Here is a 25143-nt window from a genome sequence, read left to right on the forward strand (position 1 = left end):
TGCCATGTGATTGTTGCAGCTGTGTACGCCATTTTGTTCAGTGTTCAGTGGAAGCGATTTTTCTTTGGTGAAGTTAGCTAGGCAAGTGGTCATCTTACGTCTGGGTAAGTAGCAGTAGAGGGAATACGGCAGCTAATGTTAGCTCCGGTTTAATCAGTGCAACGTTACTAGACATATTTGAGGTTGGTGTAAATAATTACTTAGATTTGGATTAGCGGTAGGCCTAACACTCAAGGCAAGTAAGCTATCAACTTCATTCATTCATTTTAAGCACATACCGTTAACGTTAGCTTGATATGTCGATGCAAACTGACGTTACTGGTTTACGTTAACGTAGGCCATGAAAATGATAGATTTGTGTCTAGATTTCCAAATCACATGCCGTGTAGATTTATCAACGTAACGTTATTCATTATTTCAGTTGACGTTTGCATTTATTTGTGACAGAACTTTTCTTTTGATTTCCCCATATAATTGAATTTTCGTGCGGGTGGAGAGGGCGCAAGTTAAATTGAAACGTTTGGTTTGTTAGCTTCAAGTTCTCTGTCTAACGTTAACCTGCTAATGTTACTGTGAGCTAGCTGATGTTAACCAATGTTAACTTAATTCAACACTGAATTTCACCGACATGACTTTAAAGTGCAACCTGAGCTTGTGTGTTTGTGTTTGCCGCAGGTAGAGGATAACTAGCCTACTTCAAGAGGAAAAATGAGCTCTCAAGCAGCAGCGAAAGTTGTGGTGAAAAGCACGACCAAAGTGTCTCTGAATGACCGGTGAGATGCATCCCACTTTCTGACAAAGGAGTAACGTTAGAGGTTGCCAAGTGTATCAGTGAGTTTCCCTCTCAAAATGGGGACCACTGAAATCCAAGAAAGGGAGAATTCATGGGCCCCTCCAGAAATTCTAATGTGAATTAAACATGCAAATGGTGAAATAACAGATGGGCCATAAGTTGGCTACAATGTGTTGGAGTCTGATTGTCAACACCAGGTGCAACCTAGTGCATTGGACTAACTCCAAATGGGTGGTGGCAAGCCATATGTTTCACCTGCTTCTGGAGGGTTTGGGGTATATCTTCCTGTCTGCACTAGTGTGCTTTGTATCACCCATCTCCCCATTCCCTTCTTTCTGATGTGAGTCAACCACCTAGTCCAAGCCCAGACAAGCCTAGTGTTGGACCTGATTTTGCAGAATCCCTGCACAGGCTATGATGAGGGACAGTAGTCTGGGCTGTAAGCGGCTGGGTATGGTGTTCCCATCTGCTGTCCAGGGCTGCTGCTTCTGTTCTTGGATGGAAGTTCAGCAGCCTGTAAGAGGCACCACTCACCTCCCAGCTTTTCCATTTTTCATAGTATAGTAGTTCTCTGCCCATCGGTCATCCTGTGCCTAGTCATGTCTTGTGCTGTACTTTACCTTACTTTATTAGACCCTTTGGTTGGGAAAACCATTCCTGTTAAAGTGGTCCTTATTTAAAATGCCACCTCCCTTGCACCCATTCTCCCCCCTTCTCTCTGACTTGTTCTTCCACCAAAGCTTCACTAATATGCTGAAGAACAAGCTGCCTCCTGCAGTTAATGTGAGGGCCACTATGCAGCAGCAACATGCATCCACTGCTCGGAACCGAAGGCTTGCCCAGCAGATGGAGAATCGCCCCTCAGTCCAGGCTGCCCTGCAGAACAAACAGGCTAAGGTATGAATGCTTTGGAAAAAAAAATGCATATCTTTGCTATGGAATCCCTTGTTAATGTAACCAGTGGAGTAGAAAAGTTTTTAGAGATGTGTTTTTCTAAAAAAGGAGCTGGGACACACACACACAGCATTTTATGCTGCTGCCTTGGTTCAGTGTAAAACATGGCTATAGAATAGCTTTCAAGCAAATGCAAAGTGTCAATGTTGCCTGTTCCCCTTGCAGACTCTAAAACAACGCCTAGGTGTCCAGGCACGGCTGGGCCGCCAGATGGTCACCGCGACCCGAGGAGGAGTGGGCACTAGGGGTTTCGCAGTGACTGGATTCCGAGGGGTAATGCGTGGTGGTGGCCGTGGAAGAGGTGCTTTCTTCAGGGGAGCCATGCCTCTTAGAGGTGAGCGTGCAGTGCATAATGGAACCCATGTCTTGTACAGAGTTGAGGTCAGAAATATAGCCGAATAAACTGAAATAAATGCTACAGCAGAAGTGGATGCATAACATGTAGGACACATGATAAAGGGCATAAAAAATAAAAATACACCATATGTTCATAATCTTTGAGTTCAGTTGAAAATAAGGAAGTTGTCATATTGAGAAATGCCTAGTCCAGACATGGGCAACATACGGCCCGCAGGCCACATATGGCCCGTGGGAGTTCCCTGACCGGCCCGCGTAAGGTCAGTGAAAAAACGGTAGTCGAGAGCCTAGCATAGAGATGGTGCACGCAAATCAATATTGTTGCTTTTATTTTGAAAGCGACTGCTATTTGTACGCCCATGCATTTGTGCGTGGATGCATACGACCTAAACACCCTCACTGATGTGCTGGTGAATAGAGTTTGCATCTGCGTCGACACAATGCAGTTGCTTTCCGTCGGCGTAAACCTTTCAAAGTTTTGTCTCCTGTGTCTGCGTCGCTCACCCCCGCAACGGTTGTTAGAATGTCAACTCCTAGCCTACTGCTGCTCGTTGGCGATACGAAGTGTTCATTTCAAAATGTTACTGACGGATCGGATAACCCCGTCATTGTAACCAAAATATGTCTGAGTTTATTTGCAAAGCTTATGTTGGCGAACTAGTATGCTACTACCACAGGTTGCTTGAAGCAGCTGGCTCAACACACAGGGCGAGTCAACCAGTCACAGTTTTGTGTATAAAGTTAAAGCAAAAACACAGCCTACATTTTCAAAATAGTTTTCTTTATGAATGTTTAACTAGTGACGCGGCCTACTATTGTCTGCTCCACATGTTCATAGTCTAATTCTGCATTGAGTTAATTTAAAGCAACACCAAAGAACTTTTCCTCTGTCGCACGCACGCAATTTGTTTATCCAACGGCTTTGTAAAGAACGATGTCCATAGACAAGGTAGAATATGTTGCATGATTTTATGAAAGTAGGCTACGATGTATTGCTACATCATGCAAGTCAAATTTGTAGTTTCTTATGTCTCATTCCATCGAACTACAGATCCGCTACCTGGCAAACTTACATAGTGCGGTTATAGCCGATAGAGGACCGCAAACGAATGCAGAAGTGGCGTTCACCCTGTTACGAGTTGATGAACCACGGAAACAATTTTGGAAACATTATTTTCAAGGTACAAAAAACTCTTTGGTGTCGCTTTAATGATGGTCTTTGAAATATTGCTCAGTGTTGATCAAATGGTGGCACAGGCCTATGGTTGTACTGACTCCTTCACATTTTCATGGCCTAGCTGCCCTAGCCTAATTAGACATTGTACTACTTTTTTGTATCAGTCTTTGAAAACAGCCATGGCCTACCGGTTAGCGCTTCGGACTTGTTACCGGAGGGTTGCCGGTTCGTACCCCGACCAGTAGGCACGGCTGAAGTGCCCTTGAGCTAGGCACCTAACCCCTCACTGCTCCCTGAGCGCTTCTGTTGTTGCAGGCAGCTCACTGCGCCCGGATTAGTGTTTCACCTCACTGTGTGCTGAGTGTGTTTCACTAATTCTGAGATTGGGATAAATGCAGAGACCAAATTTCCCTCACGGGATCAAAAGAGTATATACACTTATACTTAAACTAGGAAAAAAAAAAAACATGTGAATGTCATAATTTGAGAGGATTAAATACTGGACATAAATTAAATATTGCCATTTTTACTTAGTCTTCCTCACATTTTCATCTGTTCTTACGAGAAGTAATCAAAACCATAGGAGTTACTTAATGTTATACAAGAATAGAATTGTTCAGACTTGAGTTCGGTATTTTGGGTCCGTCCCTCCTCAACAGTCCCAGTTTGTCATGTGCCCCCTTGGGGAAATTAGTTGCGCACCCTTGGCCTAGTCCATCTCCATTAACTACAGGTATGTTCGGTTCAGGAGTGTAAACAATGTTTCGGGAGTGTAAACAATGTTTTAGCTCATAGCTCAGGAGTCGCCAAGTAACTTGGTGGCTCAAAGTAGACTACTATTAAAGCAACACCAAAGAACTTTTCCTCTGTCGCACGCACGCTATTTGTTTATCCAGCACCGGCTTTGCAAATAATGATGTCCACAGATAAGGTAGAGAAAGTTGCATGATTTCATGAAAGTATCATCGAAGATGCAAGTCAAATTTGTAGGTTCTTATGTTTCAATCCATCAAACTACTCCGCTACCCGATCTGGCAAACTTACTTAGTGCGGCTGTAGCCGATAGAGGGCCGCGAAGCAAATGCAGAAGTGCCGTTCACCCTGTTACGAGTTGATGAACCACTGAAATGATTTTGGAAACATTTATTTTAAGGTACAAAACTCTTTGGTTTTGCTTTAAATGCAGAATGAATAAAAAATAACTTGTGAAAAAACAAACCATGTATCGGCCCATTGAGGGTATACTTCAGTAATTGGTCTTTAACTGTTTTAGCTCCCCTTTCAATATTGTGAATAGTAAATGTGGGCACTACTACACTAGGCTACAATTTTGGCATTGATGGACAGTTTTTAACAAGAACCTGACTTATTCTAATTAACTACAGAAGTTAGCTGGGAGAAAAATGGCTGGGCCTATAAAGAGGAATGGAAAGAATTTTGCATTCATCTTACAAATGCAAAGCCTGTGTTGTACTTTAATTTGAGTATAGATTTTCAGTACTCTACCTACCACTGGTTGTATGTTAACCCTTAGAACCCGATTGACGCAAAGTGTCAAAAAAACACACCCTTTCTTCTGTTACATTGCTCCGGAATTGTTCATTGCAGCGAGATGAAACTTTTATTGCATGACTGAGCAGAAGTGGGGATTTCCAAAGAGACTGCACACTTGTCTGTATGATCAAGTATGAAAATGAAAAAAAATCATGAAATTAAATCAAATTGCATCATATTTACAGTCTATACTTCTCTACGTTCACCTGCGCACCCATTACTCGTTTGAATTACTCGCGAACCCGTGATCGCATCGATATGGCAAGCATATCAGATGAGGGGACACGGGGCTATCCATTGGTACCATGTTTATCGATCCTTCTGGCTTATACAAACAGACGAAGTGACTGCAAAATAATAACGTCATGTACACAAACCAACGCTGCACACCCATTGCTCTCGTTTGAATTACTCGCGGACCCGTGATCGGATAGATATGCCACGCATGTAAGATGAAAGAGGAGACTCGGAGCTATCATTTGATGCCACGTACATCCTTCTGGGTTATAAAACATGTAGTGTGGATAGGAAGTGTATGAAGTGACGGCAAAATAATAACTTCATATAGCTGACTTACCCCACGTTTTTGTCTGTTCTTGTGGCAAAGCATGTTTATAATCCAACGCTATCGTGTGTTTCTCTATGGCAGACATGTCAAAGTCAAGAACTAATTGCGCCGCTGCAAGTGGGCCTCGACTTCATCATTATTCATCAGTATTCAGTCAGGGCATATGTCAACTTTCAGCTACCCCACTCCCCAGTGTTGTGCCTGAGCGCGTTCATTGAACGAAAGTAGTAGTAATACAGTACGTTCACGTTCGCTCAAAATATGCACGCTCTTTCAGTTTAACTTCGTTGAATAGGGTGCTAGATTTCTACGGAGCCTTCCACGCTAAACCCGGCTAAAACACACCGTAAAAAGGCCTTAATATGGCAGCATGCAGGTCACCATTTGTCAAACTATGGGCCGCGGTCCGCAATGTGGACAATGGTCTGCAGAGTGAAATTATTCCCGGGCCATCCTCAGATAATTTGCTGCGCAATTGGTCAAGGAGCCGTGGACAGAAAAAGAAAACAAACATTTCTGCTATTATTAGGAAATGCTTGGTAATTTGGGGTCCTCAAACATAGAGGCATAGAATTAAGTTGTGGTATGAGCGTTTATAGCAAAGCTATATAAGCTTCAACCTATTGGAAGACTATTTAATTATGAAACGACATTTAATAGAACGACGTGGATTTATGCAACTTCCATAAAAAAACAGAGCACAGACTATATAAAACACTGTTTGGCATTAAGTATCAGTCAGCCAAAAGCTATTAATTAGTCTTAGTTTAAGATCTCCAGATCAGTGATTTACGCATGATCTGATCCGCCATTTACCATTCACAAAAGCTGGTATTGTGTTTCCTGAATCCTTACTTTCAGGCATTAAAATTAAATGTAATTAAATAGCATATAAATATTCGATCAGTGTATGATGCTTGCATGAGGGAAACATCCCAAAACAACGGCACCCATATAACTGCTGTTGTTTTGAGAAGTATTTCTCATACAAGCATCATGCAACAATGCAAAAACAATTAAACTATTGTAGGCCTAATTATATTTTACATTAGTAAAGCAGTACTCTGATGTGCATGGTTTAACAAACTTTTGTGAACAATCTTAACACTTTAAACATTGACAGGTTAACATGCAACCTGGAGTCAAGTCAGATCAGTTTGTGTCACAGATGTGGAGCGCAGAAAGGTCATTTTTCATCACTAAATAAAAAAATTGCATTTATTTCAGTAAATCACACACCACATATTTGTTCAGCCCCAGAGTATCCCTCCAACATGGCAATTATATTGCCCGATTCAGGACAGTCTGCCCTACACACACATGAAATGCATGTAGAGCTATGAGCTTGCTGTGGTGAGATACATGTCGAAATATAAGAATTTTTTATAATACACTTTATATTTTAATTCTTTAAAAAATAAAATCAATGCTAGTACTAATAAATGAAATGATGGCAGATCTGGATGGTCTAGACTCTCCTGAAAAGAACAATATATAATATGTGTGTGTGTGTGTGTGTGGCACTTACAATGACCAGAATAAATCCTTAATAAAGGTAAAATGAAAGTGTAAAAACAGCTTAAGGTTCTAAGGGTTAAGCATAAATCTAGCGGTTCGTTCAAATTTGGCAAGCAGACACAAGTCCCCGGTCCACATCTTATGTATGCTATTTGTGTCTTGGTCATTTCAAAATGTTATTTGAACATGTGTTATGAATGCACTGATTTATTGCCGGTCAGGTGTGATGCGCGGCCGTGGCAGGACCTGCTCGACTGGCAGTGAGGCGGGGCCTGAGGCAGAGAGGAGGCCAGGTGGGCCGAGCTGGTGTGCTGGTCAGTAGAGGAGCCCGTCCTGGATTCGGAGGAAGAGGTGGGTGCACCTGTCTTGAATTGAATATATGCACATGTGAGCAATTTTTAATGCATGTTATAATGCTTTGAGTTAACTTTTGTGAACATTGTGAAAGCCTGAGAGCCTCTTATGAGAATTTAGTCCACTGTGTTTGTTTTGCACCAGAATATAATAACCTTCCCTCATCAGAAACAAAAAATCACTTGTAAATTGCATTGTCAGATGACAAGTGCTTGTCTGACTAAATAAGTAGTTTGCATTCCTTAAAGGAACACGCCAATGTCAGTAGTAATATATGTTCTTACCTTAACTTTCACGAGTTGAGTCATACCTCTCCCGTGTCAGTACGTGCACTCAAACGCTCTGGTGCGCGGCGCGACTGTTAGCATGTTGCTATGCTAGCGGGCTCAGACGTAGCCAGACGTAGAAGTAATCAAAAACATCCACGTTTTCCCAACTTAAATACAGTTGCACTAGTAGTTGATAAAAATGTCTACGTTCACACAACAGGAAACGTGGCGATTTTCCAAGCGAATAAACAGGAGAACTACAATGTGTGGCGCAATAGCACTGGGAGTACTTCGACCTAGCGTAGTAATATTAATTAACACCTAATTGTAGATCCTATCCACCACAGAGTTTAGAATCCATGCCTGATCGACCCCTCAGCCTCCCCCTCCCCTCTGAGCGAGAGAGGCACACACACTAGAGATGCGCTGATGGGCTATTATTTCAACCATAACTGCATAGCAAAACTATCATCCATCAGCCCCAAAGTTTTTTGACCAATTTTCAAAACTGCACCCGCCCACCATCCGCTGGTTGTTTTAATGTAGGCTATATGGGTGATGCAGCACTGCTGACGTGAGGCTAGAAAGCCCTTGCCTGTTCTAGAAAGACTGATCCAATGCAGCAAATGTATTAAAAGGCTAAAGTCGTTCATTGGCGATGTTGTAGCCTATCCCCAAAATATCAGCAGCAAACTCGTTCTCTGTCTCGCAAAACAGTCTCCAAATAAAACGCACATCGGCCTGTTGCCTGTTCTGCCAGCTTGTGACAAAATATCGTCCAAAATGCTTGATTGCATTCTCCACATTTTTAGCTAAATTTTCATGTACCACATCAGCATTTTTGTGAATCTTTTGTAGCCTAAATTTCTTTACAATAGCGTCGGGCCCTTGTCAGCAGCCTTCGGCTTGCCTCTTGCCACTATTCACTCCTTGTCTTCCGATGTCATTTCTGAGTCATCTACAGATGTTTACACACATTCACCTCCCTAAATAGAACCAACTTGACGTTGACTTCCAACCTGTGTTATATCCTAGATGAGACTGCCTGGGTTATTTTGTTTCGATATTAGCCTATATATCAGGGGTGGGCAACTAATTTCCCCAAGGGGCCACATGACCAACTGGGACTGTTGAGGAGGGCCCGGCCGAACTCAAGTCTGAACTCCATTCTGTTTAATTCTATTCTGTTCTTGTATTACATTAAGTAAATCCTATGGTTTTGTTTACTAGTCGTAAGAACAGATGAAAATGTGAGGTGAGACAAAGGGGAAAAACGGCAATATTTAATCTATGTCCAGTATTTAATCCTCATTCTCGAAAATGATTTTTTGACATTGACATTTTTTTCAGTTTTCAAAGACTGGTATAAAAAAAGTACTACAATATCTATATAATTAGGCTAGGTCATGAAAATGTGAAGGCGTCAGTACAACTGATAGGCCTGTGCCACCATTTCATCAACACTCGGCAATATTTCATCATTAAATCATTACCATCATTAAACTAACTCTATGCAGAATTAGACTACGAAAATGTGGAGCAGACAATAGTAGGCCGTCATTAGTTAATCAACATGCACGAAGAAAACTATTTTAAAAATGTAGGCTATGTTTTTGCTTTAACTTTATGCACATAACTGTGATTGGTCAACTCCCTATGTGTGTTGAGCCGGCTGCTTCAAGCAACCTGTGGGTAGTAGCATCATACTAGATCGCTAACATAAGCTTTGCAAATAAACTCAGACATATTTTGGTTACAATTACGGGGTTATCCGATTGTAAACTGTCTATCTGCCAGTAACGTTTTGAAATGAACACTTTGTATCGCCAACGAGCAGCAGTAGGAGTTCGTTCTAACAACCTTTGCGGTGGTGAGCGACGCAGATATAAGAGACACAAAACTTTGAAAGGTTTACGCCGACGTAAAGGCAACTGCATTGTGTCGACGCAGAAGCATAAATTCTATTCACCAGCACATCAGTGAGGGTGTTTACGTCGTATGCATCCACGCTCAAATGTATGGGTGTACAAATAGCAGTCGCTTTCAAAGCGGATCTTGATTTGCATGCATTATCTCTATGCTAGGCTCTTGACTATTGTTCTTTCACGGACCTTACGTCAGGGAAAGCCCACGGGCCGGATGTGGCCCGCGGGCCGTATGTTGCCCATGTATGCTATATATAAAACGCATAGTAATTGTAGCCTACCATTCAGGGAATAGGCATTTAAAAGCGAGACAAGAGAATGATATGACTCAGAAATGACATCGGCCGATGGCAGTGCGAGATGTTCAGAACGTAAGAGCTAAAACTTCTACAAACTCAATAACATCCACAGCGGAAAAAGAAGGTAAGAAAAATAGTCGGAAAACTTAGATGTGTAAGGCAAGTTTGGCAGTTGTTACTGAAAATGTGAACATGCACGTTGCACTGTTGTGCGGTGGACTTTCAGAATGAATGGAGTCGGAGTTTCTTTAATATCGAGGCGTCATATAGTTTGTCTGATCGGCCTGCTGGTATAAAATGAATTGCGCTGTCTGTCTGAAAAAGACGCGCTCTTCCCGTGCAGTCAAAATGAATGGGAGTCTTCAGAACAGGCTTGTCATAGTGTCACCCTGACATAACGGTGCGTAAAGTAGCCTATAATGTGAATGACTTGTTATTTTATCAAGGATTTGTTTTTTTTGTTTTTGTTTTTTTTGCAAAAAATAGGCCTATAGGCCCGACGGTAATTCTAAAGCAATTTACAAAAGATTCACTGAACAAAAATGCTGATGTCGTACATGAAAATTTAGCTAAAATGTGGACAATGCAATCAAGCATTTTGGACGATATATTGTCACAAGCTGGCAGAATAGGCAACAGGCCGATGTACGTTTTATTTGGACACTGTTTTGCGAGACAGAGTTTGCTGCTGATATTCTTGGGATAGGCTACAACATAGCCAATGTACGACTTTAGCCTTTTAATATATTTGCTGCATTGGATCAGTCTTTCTAGAACAGGCAAGGGCTTTCTAGCCTCATGTCAGCAGCGCTGCATCACCCATATAGCCTACATTAAAACAACCAGCGGATGGTGGGTGGGTGCGGTTTTGAAAATTGGTCAAAAAAAACTTTGGTGCTGATGGATAAGTTTTGCTATGCAGTTATGGTTGAAATAATAGCCCATCAGCGCATCTCTAGTGTGTGTGTGTGTGTGTGCGCTCTCTCTCGCTCAGAGGGGAGGGGGAGGCTGAGGGGTCCATCGGGCATGGATTGCCTGAGCTGTGTAATGTGAACTTAAAGTAACTTTCCACTTTTTGCAGGTCGCGGAGTGGGTCTCCGTGGACGTGGCTCATTCACCAATCGGGGCGGAGCACGTGGCTCATTCACCAATCGGGGCGGAGCACGTGGCTCATTCACCAATCGGGGAGGAGCTCGTGGCGGGTTCGGCAATCGGGGTGGAGCACGTGGCGGATTCGGCAATCGGGGTGGAGCCCGTGGTGCTTTCGCCGGTCGGGCTGGCGCACGCGGTCGTGGCCGGGGTAGAGGTTGGGGTGCTGGACATTCCGAACTGACCCGAGAGCAGCTGGACAACCAGCTGGACGACTACATGTCCAAAACCAAAGGCCACCTGGATGCCGAGCTGGATGCCTACATGGCCCAGGCCGAGGACATGGAGTGAAAGTGTGTGTGTGTAACTGACTGACCTGCTGGAGGGAGTCCTGAGGTCTTTTCTGTCGGATTATGCAAACCCTTCCTTACACCACTCCCCACCAGCCTGCCCGAGTTCATTGATATTTCACTGCACAGCTGGAACAGTAGTCTCCGCATTCTCAGTCACTTCCAGCGAACACAAGACCAAATGATGATCGATCAAGATGCTATTCTTGTGTTCTCTTCAATTTTACAAAAAACATTTGTTTAAGTGTGTTTGTGCAAAGCATAATGCCTCCAATCAACTGGGCGTCTTGACATAAGTGAAGGGATTTCTTTCCTTTGTACTGAAAGAAAATCTCAAGTGTGTATGCACACTTTCCATTTGACTTGTACGTGTACTTAAGGACTACTGAAACTCCAGCATTAACAAAGTGGTTTATGTTACTTTTTTACCACATATGTAAATTCACACAATTTTTTTTTTTTTTTTTTTTCCTGTTTCTGTCTTGTTTGGGGAAAGTATCAGACTTGACCACAAAGTCTTTGGAATCTACCTCTAACACCATTACGTACTTTCAGAATGTCTTGGTGTAAGTTTCAAGGCATGTGGCTTGGACACTAAAGGACAGTCTTGACCAGTGACTTGATATGACAATGGGGTCACGGTAGATAATGGTAAAAAATTGTTGATTGAAGTATTGACATTTCCAGTGCCTGCTGGTTGAGTTACTGGGAAAAATTCTCAATTATTTATGTTAACGGAAAATCCGGGCTTGTAAAGCAAGCAGAAAATGGAGAGGGGGTGGGACTGTTTGGGTAGAGTTCTAGTGTTTTGAAGATATAGGTCAATGTGTTCTGTTCTGTTTGCAATATCTGATGACCTCTTCTGCACTGTTTTTATTAAACTCAGACTTTTTTTCAGAATTTGAATGGAACCTTGAGCTGTTTTATTCAAGTCTACAGAATGCTTAGAGTTGATAATCATATATATATATATATATATATATATATATATATATATATATATATATATATATATATATATATATATATATGTGTGTGAGAGCTAGCATGCTTACATGCTGTATTCAAATGTGCAGTTGGCAAAGCATCCAGCAGATGGCACCAGCTACCTTCAGTTTTTGTCTGTCGTTCATTTACATGTAATCATTTAGCAGACACTTTTCATCCAAGTGACTTGCAAACAACCCCTTGCAAAAATTACCACCCTTTTTAGAAAATACATCACAGTTGTGCCTCATTTTTCTGTAACAGATAAACATTCTGCCATTGTGAAACATGGCTCCAAAAACAACATTAATTGAAGGTACTTTTTTTTAGGGCATGTGGAGGAATCCTGAGAAACGATAGTCACAAACCTAAAACATCAGACTTAGTACTTTATTGCACCCCTTCTGGCTTTTATTACCGGTTGCGTTCTCTGAGGTGTATATACTTCACTAATGTAGAACAGTGTTTTTATCAATCAGGTTTCATCCTTGCCAAACAGCAGTTGACATCAGCTTTACAGGATGATGCCTTTTCTTCAGTTTGCACCACACCTTTTCAGTGCGACTGAGATCAAGACTATTTTGCTAGCCATGTCATTGACTTGATGTCATTCCAGAAGAAAGAGCAAATTATGTTAAACCTATGGCAAGATGCATTATCCTGGGAAATGACATCACCAAAATTCCTTTCGATTGACAGTCCATCATTTTAATGTATGGTCCATTTACTGTAGAAGTATAACTCCTCTCCCCTGGTCCTTTTGCTGACATGCAATATGACACGAGACTGTCTGTCTTGTTTTATTCAAGCAGTCTTTTTTTTTTTTTTTTTTTTTTACATTTGATTACAGTGGGCTAAAGCGAAGCAATTGTGGATGCTTGGATGAAGGGGAGATTAATCACAAATCTGCATTGGGCAAGGAGATGATGCTGGAACTTTTGTTTGCTGTCGTTCCAATTAAAAATACAAAGGTGACTGCCTGAAGACCAGAGTTTTCATTCACTGATATGGGGTTAAATGTCTAAAGGACCAGGGGAGATGGCTGTCATGACTTCTACAGTAAATGCAAAAATATGCATTGAAATTTGGACAGTTGCCATTCAATTAATCGAAAGGAATTTTGGTGATAAGTCGATTTTCCAGCCTGATTCTTTACCTTGCCATGGAGTAAAGAATGTTAAAACTATTCTTCAAAAAAGACATACCAAGTCAATGACATGGCCAGCAAACAGTCTGGATCTCAATCCCATTGAAAATTGATGGTGGAATCTGAAGAGAATGGTACATGACAAGGCTCCTTCCTGCAAAGCTCATCTGTCAAATGCCATTCTACAAAGTTGGCAGTTGATTGATTAAGAATATCTACATTAGTGAAGTCTGTTACTCTGAGGAATCAAGCTGTGAAAAAAAAAGCCAGATTTTTATTTATTTTATTTTAGTTAGGCTTCACAATGCCAGAATGTTCATCTGTTACAGAAAAAATATTTTTGAGGTGGTTTGTATTTTTTTTCTAAAAAAAAATAAACAACCGAAGGAACATTTTCCAAGACTGGTGATTCCAGGTGTCAATTATATTGTAAGGAACTACATTGTCCCTGGAGCAGTTTAGTTTTGTCCCTTGCTCAAGGGCACAACAGTGGAAGCCAGTAATAGAACCCACAACTTTTCAGGCTACTGCATGCTAGCCTCTGGTCCTTAGCCACTATTATAACCTTTCATAGCATTTTAAGCCTTTAATGATGCCTTTTAATCATCCCTAATCTCATGCACCATGTTCACATACTCCCACACACTATACAACTGAATTCTTTCAAACTCCTTGAAAAATGTACCGAAGATGTGTCTATTATGCCACACTTGGTAAATAAGAAGGATCTTATTGCTTAATAGTAAGCGGGTATGTGCTCTCTGCGAGTGATTGATTAATGTTTTTCTACAGATAATCATTGCCCCTAAGCTAAATGAGTCAACAGATTCAAGACCATTCTGTATCATCAGATGGAAATTCTGGAAATTGGATCGACAGTGGTGAGCTTGAACCACAGGTTTTCTTCTTGGTTAATGTTAAGGGGATGAGGCTTGTTGGATCACGATTAAAATCACATAAAAAAGCTCAACAAGTATCCTATTTTCCCCCTTTCAATCATTGGAGTGCCAGATATACACAATAAAATGACATATTTTGCAACCCCTTTATCATTTCAAGACATTTTTGACTTCATCCCAATTGTGGTTGGCTGCCATGCATATTTCAAAAATGCCAGGAGGCTGCCAAATTGCCTGTGCCTGTAAGACCAATATTTTCATATTTTTTAATTTCATCCCCGTATTTGAATTCTTCATCTCAAATTACTAAAATGGAATCGTGCAACTTTTCTTGAGTCATTCTCTGACATTCTCAGTGCTCCACTTCAGTGCTGCACTTTAGACCTCAACATCTGCATTTGCATTTATTCATTTATCAGACACTTTCATCCAAAGCGACTTGGAATGAGGAATATTATTCAAGCTACAGTGCAGAGCAGGCCTTAGATAGGAATTAATACTGCATCAATCATTACTATTATTTCATATTATCGTTACTATACTCTACATACTACTACTATAATCATTACAAAGTTTAGCAGAAGATAAATGTGGTAGAAGAAGAGGATAGAGAGGGCCCCCCAAATGTCAGTGGACAGTGAATAATTTGGGACTTTCTTAAAACTACAACTTAAAACTACATGACAGTAGTTTCTCTGGACAGTAGAAATGGCCATAATGGCCATATTGGAATATTGGACATAATAGAACATTATGTCCAATATTCCAATATATGGTTTAATGTTCTGCATTATGTCCAATATTCCAATATGTGGTTTAATGTTCTGCATTATGTCCAATATTCCAATATGTGGTTTAATGTTCTGCATTTCTCATTAGTGGGTCACTTTGATACTAAAAGTATGATTCTATGTAATGACTGTATGATATCTGTACTGTCCCTGTGTATATCTTTGTGTGACTGTGTTTAGAGATAAGCAGGAATATTATGACTTTGCAGTGTTTCGCTGTTCTGCATGGCTGCGTCAGTAGCTATCTGCTCCGGATTGCCAGGCTGCCACTAATCAGGGTCTGATTCAGTGTAGTCAACGTGACATGGGATGACCAACGCCATCTCCCGTCAGCCTGGAAGGATACTTAAACTCTAACTATTTCCTTGTCTAGTTAGAGCAGCTGATGGATCTTTAGGTGAAGTCATGCTGTCTCTCCCTTGATGCGCATCATTGTAAATAAACTCTGTTCCTGATTTTTCATACTATTGGTCTGACTGGGTCTCTATTAAATCTATGGTATCAAAATGACCATCAATGCATATGCTCTGCTGGCTGCATAAAAAATCGCCCCCTTGGGGATAATGAGGACACCTTGAACCTTGAAGTGTTGGTCACCTCTGTGGTGAGGACAAAGACTTGTAGTGACATATCACTCCAAGTCACCGGGGCCTGCTGTGTGTCATTTCATAGCCCGACGGCTGTGCTTACGTGTTCTGCAGAGGCATCCAAGGGTCCAGTTCCATGTGATGTTTGTTTGTCTGTCCATGTGGACCCCCACTCCTCCACAGGAGACAGAAAGTCCTGTGACAGAAAGCGGCATGTTAAAAAAGCCATTGCTGAATTCAGAGAAAACAAAAGATGCAGACATGAAAGATTCTGCTGGAGGAGAAGAGGGTGTATGTCAAACTTTTACAGTGATCTTCTTAGAGTACATATAGATTATTTCAAAATGCAAATTACAGCGTTAATCTGTGGTTCACATGGTCCTCAAATGAGGTCTGTTTTAGGATGATAATGTCAGCTTATGGCCAAGCGTTCATTGCGATGTCGCTTTTTGATCCTTTTGATGTCGGCTCTTCCAGATTGCGCCCTGTACTTATGCAATGCTCCACTGAAGTGCTTGAAAACACCCTAACATCTCACATCGACTATTGCAATGCAATCCCGACAGGCATCCCAAGTAAACTCATCCATCGCTTCAGACTTATCTAAAACTCTGGATCACAGATCTATATCATACAAACATCAGGCTGATCACAATGGGAGCAAGGATCTTATCCTATGGTAGTGCGGAATGGGTACTAGCATGGCTCTGTTCTTCCTTGTTCCTTTTTATGGATATATTCTCTCACTTTTTTTGGCAAGGAACTGGAAATGTTATAGAGCAGTGTTGTAATAGCAAAGTCAGTTTTTACTCACAAAATATATATATATTAGATTCAAGATTAGATTCAACTTTATTGTCATTGAGCAGAGTACAAGTAGAAAGCCAACGAAATGCAGTTTGCATCTATCCAGAAGTGCAAAAAATCAGAAAAGTGCAATGTGATATACAAAGTATAGACAGGCGATGCAGGACAGGAAATATAGTGCAGTGTAGACAGTAGTATGCAGTAGGTTTACAGAAGATGGCTTAGACTTAGAGTAATATAAATTAGATATAAATATGTGCATTGTATTAGCAGTTACTATATAAGAGCAGAATAAATATGGCTATGTGATATGAACAATGTATGAACAATATGTACAGATATGTGCAATGTGGTAGCAGTAACAATATAATAGTAGTAAGAATAATATAGATGCAGTATATTAACATACAGTGCAACCGGAAAGTTTTCAGACCCTTTCAAGTTTTCCACATTTTGTTATGTTTCAGACTCATCTTAAAATGGATTCAATTCATTTATTTTTCTCATTAATCAACATATAATAATCCAACACTCCACAAAAAACAGGTTTTTGGAGTGTTTTGTACATTTATAAAAAAATAAAAGACTGAAATATTCCATTTACATAAGTATTCAGACCCTTTGTTCGCTTGCAATTGAGCTCCGGTGCATCCTACTTCTATAAATGGTCCTTGAGAGGCTTCTACAACTTGTTTGGAGATCCACCTGTGCCTAAATGAATTCACTTCGTACTAAGGTCTCACAGTTGATGGTGTATGTCAGAGATAAAACCAAGCCACAAGGTCAAGAAAATTGTCCGTAGACCTGCGAGACAGGGTTGTTGAAGACAGATCTGGGGAAGGATACAAGAACATTTCTGCAGCATTGAAAGTGCTCGGCGGCCTCCATCATTTTCAAATGGAAAAGTTTGGAACAACCAATAGTCTTCCTAGATCTTGCCGCTCAGCCAAACTGAGTAATCTGGGGTGAAGGGCCTTAGTCAGACCGGTAACCAAGGACCCAATGGTCACTATTAATGACATCCAGAGTTCCTTTGAGAGGATGAGAGAAGCTTTAAGAAAGAATGGAGGTGGTTTTAAAGCACGCGGGGACAGCCACCTGGGCTAGTGACAGATTAAATATGTCAGGTCAAGGTCTTAGAGTGATATAGCGTTGTTGGCTCATTGCTAATGCTGAGGTGAAAAGGTCTTATTCTGTTTTATTTGTCAGTCACAGGATGAGGTCATGATGGGCTGTTTTATACGGGTTTTGTATGGTTTCATATTTATCAATAATGTCCAAAATAGAAACTGAACCACAATATTTATTTTTGTGCTTTGAAAAATGTGATTACAGTTACACAAATAAAATGTAACTCTCAATTATGAGATGGTAAACCTCACAAGATCATAGATGATGTAATATAAAGAATGACCAATGAGGGGAGCTCTAATTCCTACATAACCAGAGCAGTATATTATTTATCTACGGCTCTGTACATAATAATAATTAATTTGTCCTTGTCCACAAATTGCTCCAATGGGTGCATACGGTTCCATGTAGAGCAGCCTAGTAGAATCAGTATCTCTTAGAAATAATGTAACATTATGACTTAAATATTGCGAAATTGCCTGCATTCTCACGCTAGAAATATTTACTTTCGATGTCATGATATCACAATCACTCCCATATAGACAAATCCCGAAAAGAATGGAAAACACACTGTTATAAACAGTGTGATGCGTGGAATGGTAGCTGTGTTTGGAGTTCCGTTCCTGTTGTAATGAACCCGTGAGACGTCAATAACTTGTAATTTGTAAAAATAATATAATATAAAAAACAAAAGATTCTTTCATGCAAGGTATCTCCTCTGGTATTCTGTCCACTGATAACTAAACACATGTTTATGTTCATTTTGTGACAAGGCCATCAACCACCTAAGACCAGTAGAGAATTTTATTATAATACTTAATCTCTGAGGAAATAATTGATATGACAGAATTATCCTTCAATTCCTTTTATTCATCTGTGTTTTCATGGAGCCTAAAGCTACAAGACAGTCACACAGCTATGTTTAATGGTTTTAATTTTGTAACCTCCCAGACAATGGTAATGTGAGACAGCCAAATGCATCCCCTTGTGAGTGCCACTGTCATGTTAGCAGCACCAGATTTACGTAACAGGCATCTTGTCTGTAACTACAACCATAAGTAAAAATCCAGGGAAGCCATTAGTCATTGCACAGTTTAATAATGTTGATTAACTTTTTTCAGTGATTCAAAAAGGATTTCTAGGCTGTGCAATCATCAAAGTGCAGAATATGTATTCACAATGTATTTTGACTTCCTACTGAGGAAGACGACGTCATTTCAGAGATCAACTTGGGTATGTGTTATCAACAATACCCAACGGTCACAACAATGGAACCTGGGATGCATCACTAAGAGTCACCTCTGATTCGCCACTAAGAAAACCAAGTCATTTTTGACATGAAGCAGATATTTAATAGATTTTGTTTAAATGGTTTGGGGTACTGTCTGCATGTACATCCAGGATTTTATTGAACTCTGTTTTATTATGTGTACTCATCCCCACTGAAGCTCTCACGCTATGTGGGAGTGCTTGAGGATTTTAAGCTTCTCCGGAAATGGTATTTTATCAACAACTCTGAAGAAAGCGGAAGCTAAAATAATACCTGACTCTTTGCCCTTACTTTCTAGTGGGAGAGAGGGAAATTAACTCTGTGAGTGTCCTTTCACTTACCCTCCTGACATGGACTGTAGGCCTCAATCTGTCTTGCTGTCAGAGCATCGGTGACCCCATGGCTTTCCAAGTGCCTGTGGCGCCCTGTATGATTGATACATAATCTCGCACAGGTGTGTTTTCACTTTGATGTCAAGCATATCCATATATGAGCATGCAACCAGAAGCAACAGCTATCATCAGCATAGCAGGCCGTTCTTCAGTCCACAACAATTTAATCCACTAGAGCAGGGAGAAAAAACACTACAGTATGTGATTCATAGTACGTGATTCTTTTTTCAAACACTCGGAGAAAAAAATAACTTTGCAGAAACAGCTCATGTGTGGTTGTCTTCCTGGAATTATTCATGTCCAGGATAGATGGGAATCCTTTGGAGCACAGTGTACACATGCTCATTTCAATTCCCCCATTATCATTCATCATCACAGACAGAGTTTCACTTTAAATAATTCAGCCAACAAACATACTTGCCTGTCTTGGGGGGGTTCCCATGCAATGACGGGGCCACATGTTGATTGAAACCGAGCCAGAGACTGAAGTGAATTGCAGATTGCTCTCTATTTCATTATCCAGAATGAGTTCTAAGCCTATTCTCACCATGTATACCCACAATGTACATCCAACTAGATGTATTCTATTTTGTGATGATCTTACCCTATTTATATTTAGATGAAGGTCTTTTAGATTGGGAATCATAGAGAATGATAATATGATGGAGGAAAATATAGAGGACAGAGAGGATGAACAAATTGATCCATAAACATCACAGGCAAACACAGTGCTGGTTAGTCTAATAACCTAGCATCAGTGTCTGCTGCTGTCTCAGAGAAATTTAGCTTTGGCACACTTATTGTTTGCCTCCAGGTGGTCTGTGCAGACATTAAAAATACATGATATGGTATATTTATCCAGAACTGTCTAAAATATGCATTGCCATTTGGGTCAAATTCTCTGTAATTTTGTCCCCCCACAATTCAGAAATGCACAACCACTCAAAAGTAATTTTAACTAATAACAAAATTAGCAGATACATTTGAAGAATACTAATAATGGACATTAGAGGTACCTCTTTCAAAGGAGATGTGTTCAGTGGATGCATACAAACCAATTCTTCCTCAGAGACTGGATCACCTACCTATTGACTTTTCATTATATGATGCACTTATTTGGTGTTTATAACTTCCTGACTGATCCTGCCCAGGTCATTGGGTTGTCCCTCAGACAATTGAATTTCATGGGCGGAGGGCAAGGGGAGGATATAGGATGTGTGGTATGCTCTTATTCTGCTGACTCAGATGTGGTAAACTACAGCCAACCACTCAGAATCCCAACCTCCTTCGCCTGATCTGCTTAGGATTGACAGTTGAAACATACGGTGTGTTTACAAAGGCAAGATATGTTCGAGGCAAACAACTTTTACATGTACATGCTGAATGTCACAACGCATAGCCTAGAACCCTTATTACAATTTGACAGTTTGATAAGATTTATTTTCAACCAGGAGTCACACGTTTAAACTAGAGTTTGATTATGAATCAACAGTTCGACCTGGGGTTCAGAGTGAGAGAAAAACAGACCAGAAAAGGTTAGAAAATCTCTATTTTATCCCATCACCACCACTGTGAGCTTGTGGGACCCAATTACATGTACTTTTGGCTCCTGCCAGTCAGAAACCACTGGTCCGTCACTCCCACATCTCGGTTGATGGCGGGAAAGGAGCATCTGAAAACTTTTCCTGCTACTCCTACGCCCCGTCGATCTTCCACCTCAGTGGCCTATGGCTCCCTCGATCTGAGTGTGTTAGTGTGTCACCAAAAGTCAGGTGAATCAAATATGAATGTGTAGTGTTAGAATTTAGGATAATAAGAATCAAGGTGTTTAAGCTAATTTGGGTTTACAGTTTTACACTGCGTGGTGGATTTTGCTGAAATCAATGTGTTTACGCATTCATGTCGCACGCAATGTGTGCGTGTCTGTCAGTAAAACAGTTATTAGGATGAATGACATGTGAGCTGTCATGTTCGAGCGAATTACTAAGGAGTAATATTTAACAGAGTAGAAACTGAGGACATGAAACTTTGTAAACATAGTCTATCATTTAATGCTGTGATGTGACCCCCGGTCCCTCCAGCACACACATGCTCCACATCACACACAAACAGAAAACAGCAACATATGTTTTATTCAGGCCTTAGTTTCCGTGCTGCCCCACTGTTATGTTCGCCAATGATTAATTAATTTCATTTGGATTTCTTGTGTGGTTGTGCCCTCCTTCCTTAAGATGTCATGAGCACAGCAGAGAGCTTCCCTGCACGCGGCGCACAGGGGGAAACTTGCACAGCGGTGGCGCCGTTTCATGAAAACGCGCGCATCATCGCACCATTCATGGCACGGACACCAGGGTATGCAACCCCCCCAACCCCTAAGCCTCTCTCTCTCTCTCTCTCTCTCTCTCTCTCTCTCTCTCTCTCTCTCTTCTTTGGAAAGAAGAGGGAGCGTGTGTTTTAGAGAGAGTTGTCAGTTAACATGAATCAGCTGCTTTTCCTTTAGGAGGAGAGGCACTTTATCAAGCAACCTCCACCCCATTTCCATGGGCGATGTGCCAGGGTGTGTATGGATGTCTACAGCTTTCACAGACAACAGTGATTACAAACATGTGAATCAGAGCCGTTGTCTCTTCCTCAGTCTGTCCGAGTTGTACAAGAGCCCACCCCTTCCAGCTTACTCTCCAGTGGAAACGGTCTCCTACCCTTGTGTCAGAAAGAGACGCCTCCTCCCTAGGTGAACAAACACATCCACACTCTCTCACTTACTCACTCAATCACACACACACACACACACTCAGGCACTGCACGCGCACACACATACACACTCAGGCACAGCGCACACACACTCACATTCTATTCAGAGTGCACCACTCAGCGACCGCTCCACTCATTCAGCCTTGGCTCTCGATGTCTCTTGGCTGCTTGCGTAGGAAAAGAGGCAGAGGCTGGCTGTGACTTTTGCTCCTCCAGGGGGAATCAGAGGCGACACGGCACAGGCAGCATGCCCTCAAACTCACACATTACCACACACACACACACACACATACACATGGCTCACACACAAACAGCAGGATTTATAGCTCAGGAGTGGCGCTGAGTTAGAGCCCATGCCTGTGACTTGACCTGACTGCTGAGGGAGTTCCTGCTTTTTGTTGTTCTGATTCAGTGTGACTCCCCTACGCAGTCCCCGAGCACTTCCTCCACCAGACGCTCAGGATTTCCGCAGCTTTCCCCGACCTGAGGACATCACCTCCCAGACTTGTGAGGCCGCTGACCTCTTCAGCTGTTTGGACGTTTGTGACGTTTTTGTTCTGTGAACGCTGTGGAAGTGGTTGGTATTTCTCTTTTTCATACACTGTGACTAATGAAGCTCAGAGTTGGACTTAGGATAGTTGCTGACTCTAGACTGGGTTTGCTCATTCGACTTGACTGGCATTCTTTGTGATGGATGCTTGACCTCTCCAAGCAAGACAACTAGTACTGTCATTGTTGTCTTTATCTTCTTCCCAATGTTGTCAGATGTATGCCAGATGGAAGATAATCTTTTCCACACACAACTCATTCCCCTGTTGGAATAATGTTGGAAACCCAGTCTTTCAGTGGATAGTCTTCTCTCCCTGCCATTTTCAGAATTGTGAAGGCTTTGGAGTTTCTCTCTCTGTCTCCCTGTCTGTCTGCCAGTGAATTCACCGGGTTGGTCAGTTGCTAAAGAACTTTGTTGGCATTGCATCGGTTGTGAAGACACAGCTCTGTGCGCAGTTTTCACGGATCATCATTGCCCTTGGACATTTTCAGCTGGTTTGGAAATTGGACTAATTTTAACATCACTTTTCCCTCTTTTTAAATGTATTTTCTTTTTTTATTTGTTTTGTTGTATGTCTTGGTGTCACGGGTACGCTGGCGACTATGCCGCTCCGTCTGGCATTTTTTGTATTTGTTATTTTTTAAATGTATTTGTCATGTCTTGATGTCATGGGTACGCTGGCATGACTACGCCGCTCCATCCGGCATCTTGGGTTGCACTATGTGCATGTTAAATGCGCTTTAAAAAATAAATCTGACTTGACTTGACTCCCTCTCTTTTTCTCCCTCACCCTCTCTCTCTCTTTCTCTCTCTCTCCCTCTCTCTCTCTCTAGTCAAAGAGCCTCTGGCTGTGTGTGCAGCAACAGCTGAGAGACATTACCCACAGATGCCCAGACCACTGCGGGAACTAAAGCTGATATGGAGATAACACACTCCTCCATTTGAGGTAATCTTATTTCATAAATTGGAGAGCTTGTGGGCAGTTGGTGACGCCACGTCTGTACATCATAGAGGTTATTAGTGTAAGCTTGATGTGTAAATCAGTGCCAGTTATATGCTCTGTTCAATCGTATCAGGCAAAGGTTGGCTTTACGTTGTGCGTGTGTGTGTGTGTGTGTGTGGTGAGTATTTGGTCTTACAAACTGATTGGCCAGACTAAAATTAGCTGGTCACAAAACGTTTGCCAAAACGAGTTAATTTGTTTTTCACTTTACTTGTGCGGACAGACTCACAACATGGCTTAAGATGTGTGTAATTACCTTAAACTTTATTATGTGTGTAATTACCTTAAACTGATTATTGTTGTCCTGCTTGCAAAACAGTGTTTTAATTCCAGTTAAAAGCTGTGTTTGATTTAGTTAGGGTAATTTCATGGCTGATTTAAAAAATATTTTCTTCAGCAGATGAAAATGGTTGTTACTGAACTGTTTTTAAATGCCTGGAGGTATTCCTCCATCACTTCACAGGTTTTAGACATAAACAATGACCATGTTTAATAGAACTCCAGTTGTGATGTGCTGCACGTACCTCTTCCTTTTAAGTAAGGTGTCAGACCTGTAATTTAGGCATCAGACAGACAAGTGGAATTCAATTCAAGCTGAGGGACGAGTGATGACGCCCCCTTATGCATAGTGATTTGTGTTATTTGTGTATGCCTGTGTGTTTTTCTAGTCCATCCATCTGAATAATTAATTCCCGGGACCCTGTGGAGCCATGCGTCTATCCTCTTGCACAGAAGGAGGGAGGCTGCCACTGTTGCACCTCCTTGGTCTCCTTCTGATGGTCATGCTCTCCTGTGGGCCTCAGCCTAGCCTGTCCAAGTTCTCCCACCACCACCGGGAGCACCACCATCGTAGCCACCAGCACCACAACCACCGCGACATCGTCCTGGCTGTGGTGCTGCCCCAGAACAATACCTCGTACCCTTGGGCATGGCCGCGAGTGGGCCCGGCATTGGACCGCGCCATCCACCTCATCAACCGGGACCCCACGCTCCTGCCCGGCCGCAACCTGAGCCTGGAGTTCGCCAACAGCGAGGACCACCGCGGCATCTGCTCCGAGTCCGTGGCGCCGCTCATGGCCGTCGACCTCAAGTTCGCCTTCGACCCCTGGGCCTTCATCGGACCGGGGTGCACCTACACCTCGTCGCCCGTCGGGATGTTTACCAAACACTGGGGGATCCCCATGGTGACCGCTGGTGCCCCTGCCGTCGGGTTCATCCTGGCAGACATGTATACCAGTATCACCAACACGGGTCCTACCCACACCAAGCTGGGGGAGTTCGCCCTCCACATCTGCCGCCATTTTGGGTGGCACCAACACACCATAATTATGTTTAGTGACAACAAGTTGGGGGACCGTCCCTACTACTTTGCTGCTGAGGGCCTGTACACCAAACTACATGAGGAGAACATCACTGCACAGGATCTAGTGTTTGAGGATGACGCGGTGAACTACACAGATATCATCTCTAGGATCCAGAATGAGGGGCGAGGTATGTGTTTTCTTGTGTTTGCTTTTTGGAAAGTAGAAGGTCAGTCATGAGCTGTTAACGGTCCTGTCCTCACATTGTTTGCTCCATTTATCCAGAGAGATTGTCCATATCAATTTCTCATCTTGCTTCT

General features: G+C 41.9%; 2 protein-coding genes across 4 annotated transcripts in view; both read left to right on the forward strand.

Annotated features, from left to right (window-relative positions):
* The first annotated feature begins 22 nt into the window (after nt 1-22).
* Nucleotides 23-10985, forward strand: LOC125306453 (chromatin target of PRMT1 protein-like). Of its 3 annotated transcripts, none has more exons than XM_048261843.1 (6): nt 23-104; nt 676-773; nt 1534-1690; nt 1913-2081; nt 7143-7272; nt 10850-10985. In XM_048261843.1, exons 2-5 carry the CDS (start codon nt 709-711, stop codon nt 7241-7243), a joined length of 492 nt encoding a protein of 163 aa, XP_048117800.1. In that variant the 5' UTR covers nt 23-104; nt 676-708; the 3' UTR covers nt 7244-7272; nt 10850-10985. The 3 variants fall into 3 exon arrangements, with proteins under 3 accessions (XP_048117800.1, XP_048117803.1, XP_048117802.1); XM_048261845.1 differs by having other exon boundaries at nt 103-235; XM_048261846.1 differs by lacking the exons at nt 1913-2081; nt 7143-7272; nt 10850-10985 and having other exon boundaries at nt 1534-1696.
* Nucleotides 10986-21996: 11011 nt separating this feature from the next.
* Nucleotides 21997-25143, forward strand: part of npr1b (natriuretic peptide receptor 1b) — a 62733-nt gene continuing 59586 nt past the window's right edge. The window contains exons 1-3 of the mRNA XM_048260417.1: nt 21997-22546; nt 23353-23465; nt 24191-25013. Coding sequence (XP_048116374.1) covers nt 24233-25013 — 781 coding nt within the window. The 5' untranslated portion in view covers nt 21997-22546; nt 23353-23465; nt 24191-24232. The remainder of the gene's footprint in view (nt 22547-23352; nt 23466-24190; nt 25014-25143) is intronic.

This window comes from Alosa alosa, chromosome 13 (assembly GCF_017589495.1).
Source record: "Alosa alosa isolate M-15738 ecotype Scorff River chromosome 13, AALO_Geno_1.1, whole genome shotgun sequence".
NCBI lineage: Eukaryota > Metazoa > Chordata > Actinopteri > Clupeiformes > Clupeidae > Alosa > Alosa alosa.

What these genes read in the sequence shown, in the direction of transcription:
- LOC125306453 (XM_048261843.1), top strand. Translation starts at nt 709, where the DNA reads ATGAGCTCTCAAGCAGCAGCGAAAGTTGTGGTGAAAAGCACGACCAAA. An exon ending in AAAGTGTCTCTGAATGACCG is followed by an intron (nt 774 to 1,533) that starts GTGAGATGCATC and finishes CTTCCACCAAAG; the next exon opens with CTTCACTAATATGCTGAAGA. An exon ending in GGGAGCCATGCCTCTTAGAG is followed by an intron (nt 2,082 to 7,142) that starts GTGAGCGTGCAG and finishes ATTGCCGGTCAG; the next exon opens with GTGTGATGCGCGGCCGTGGC.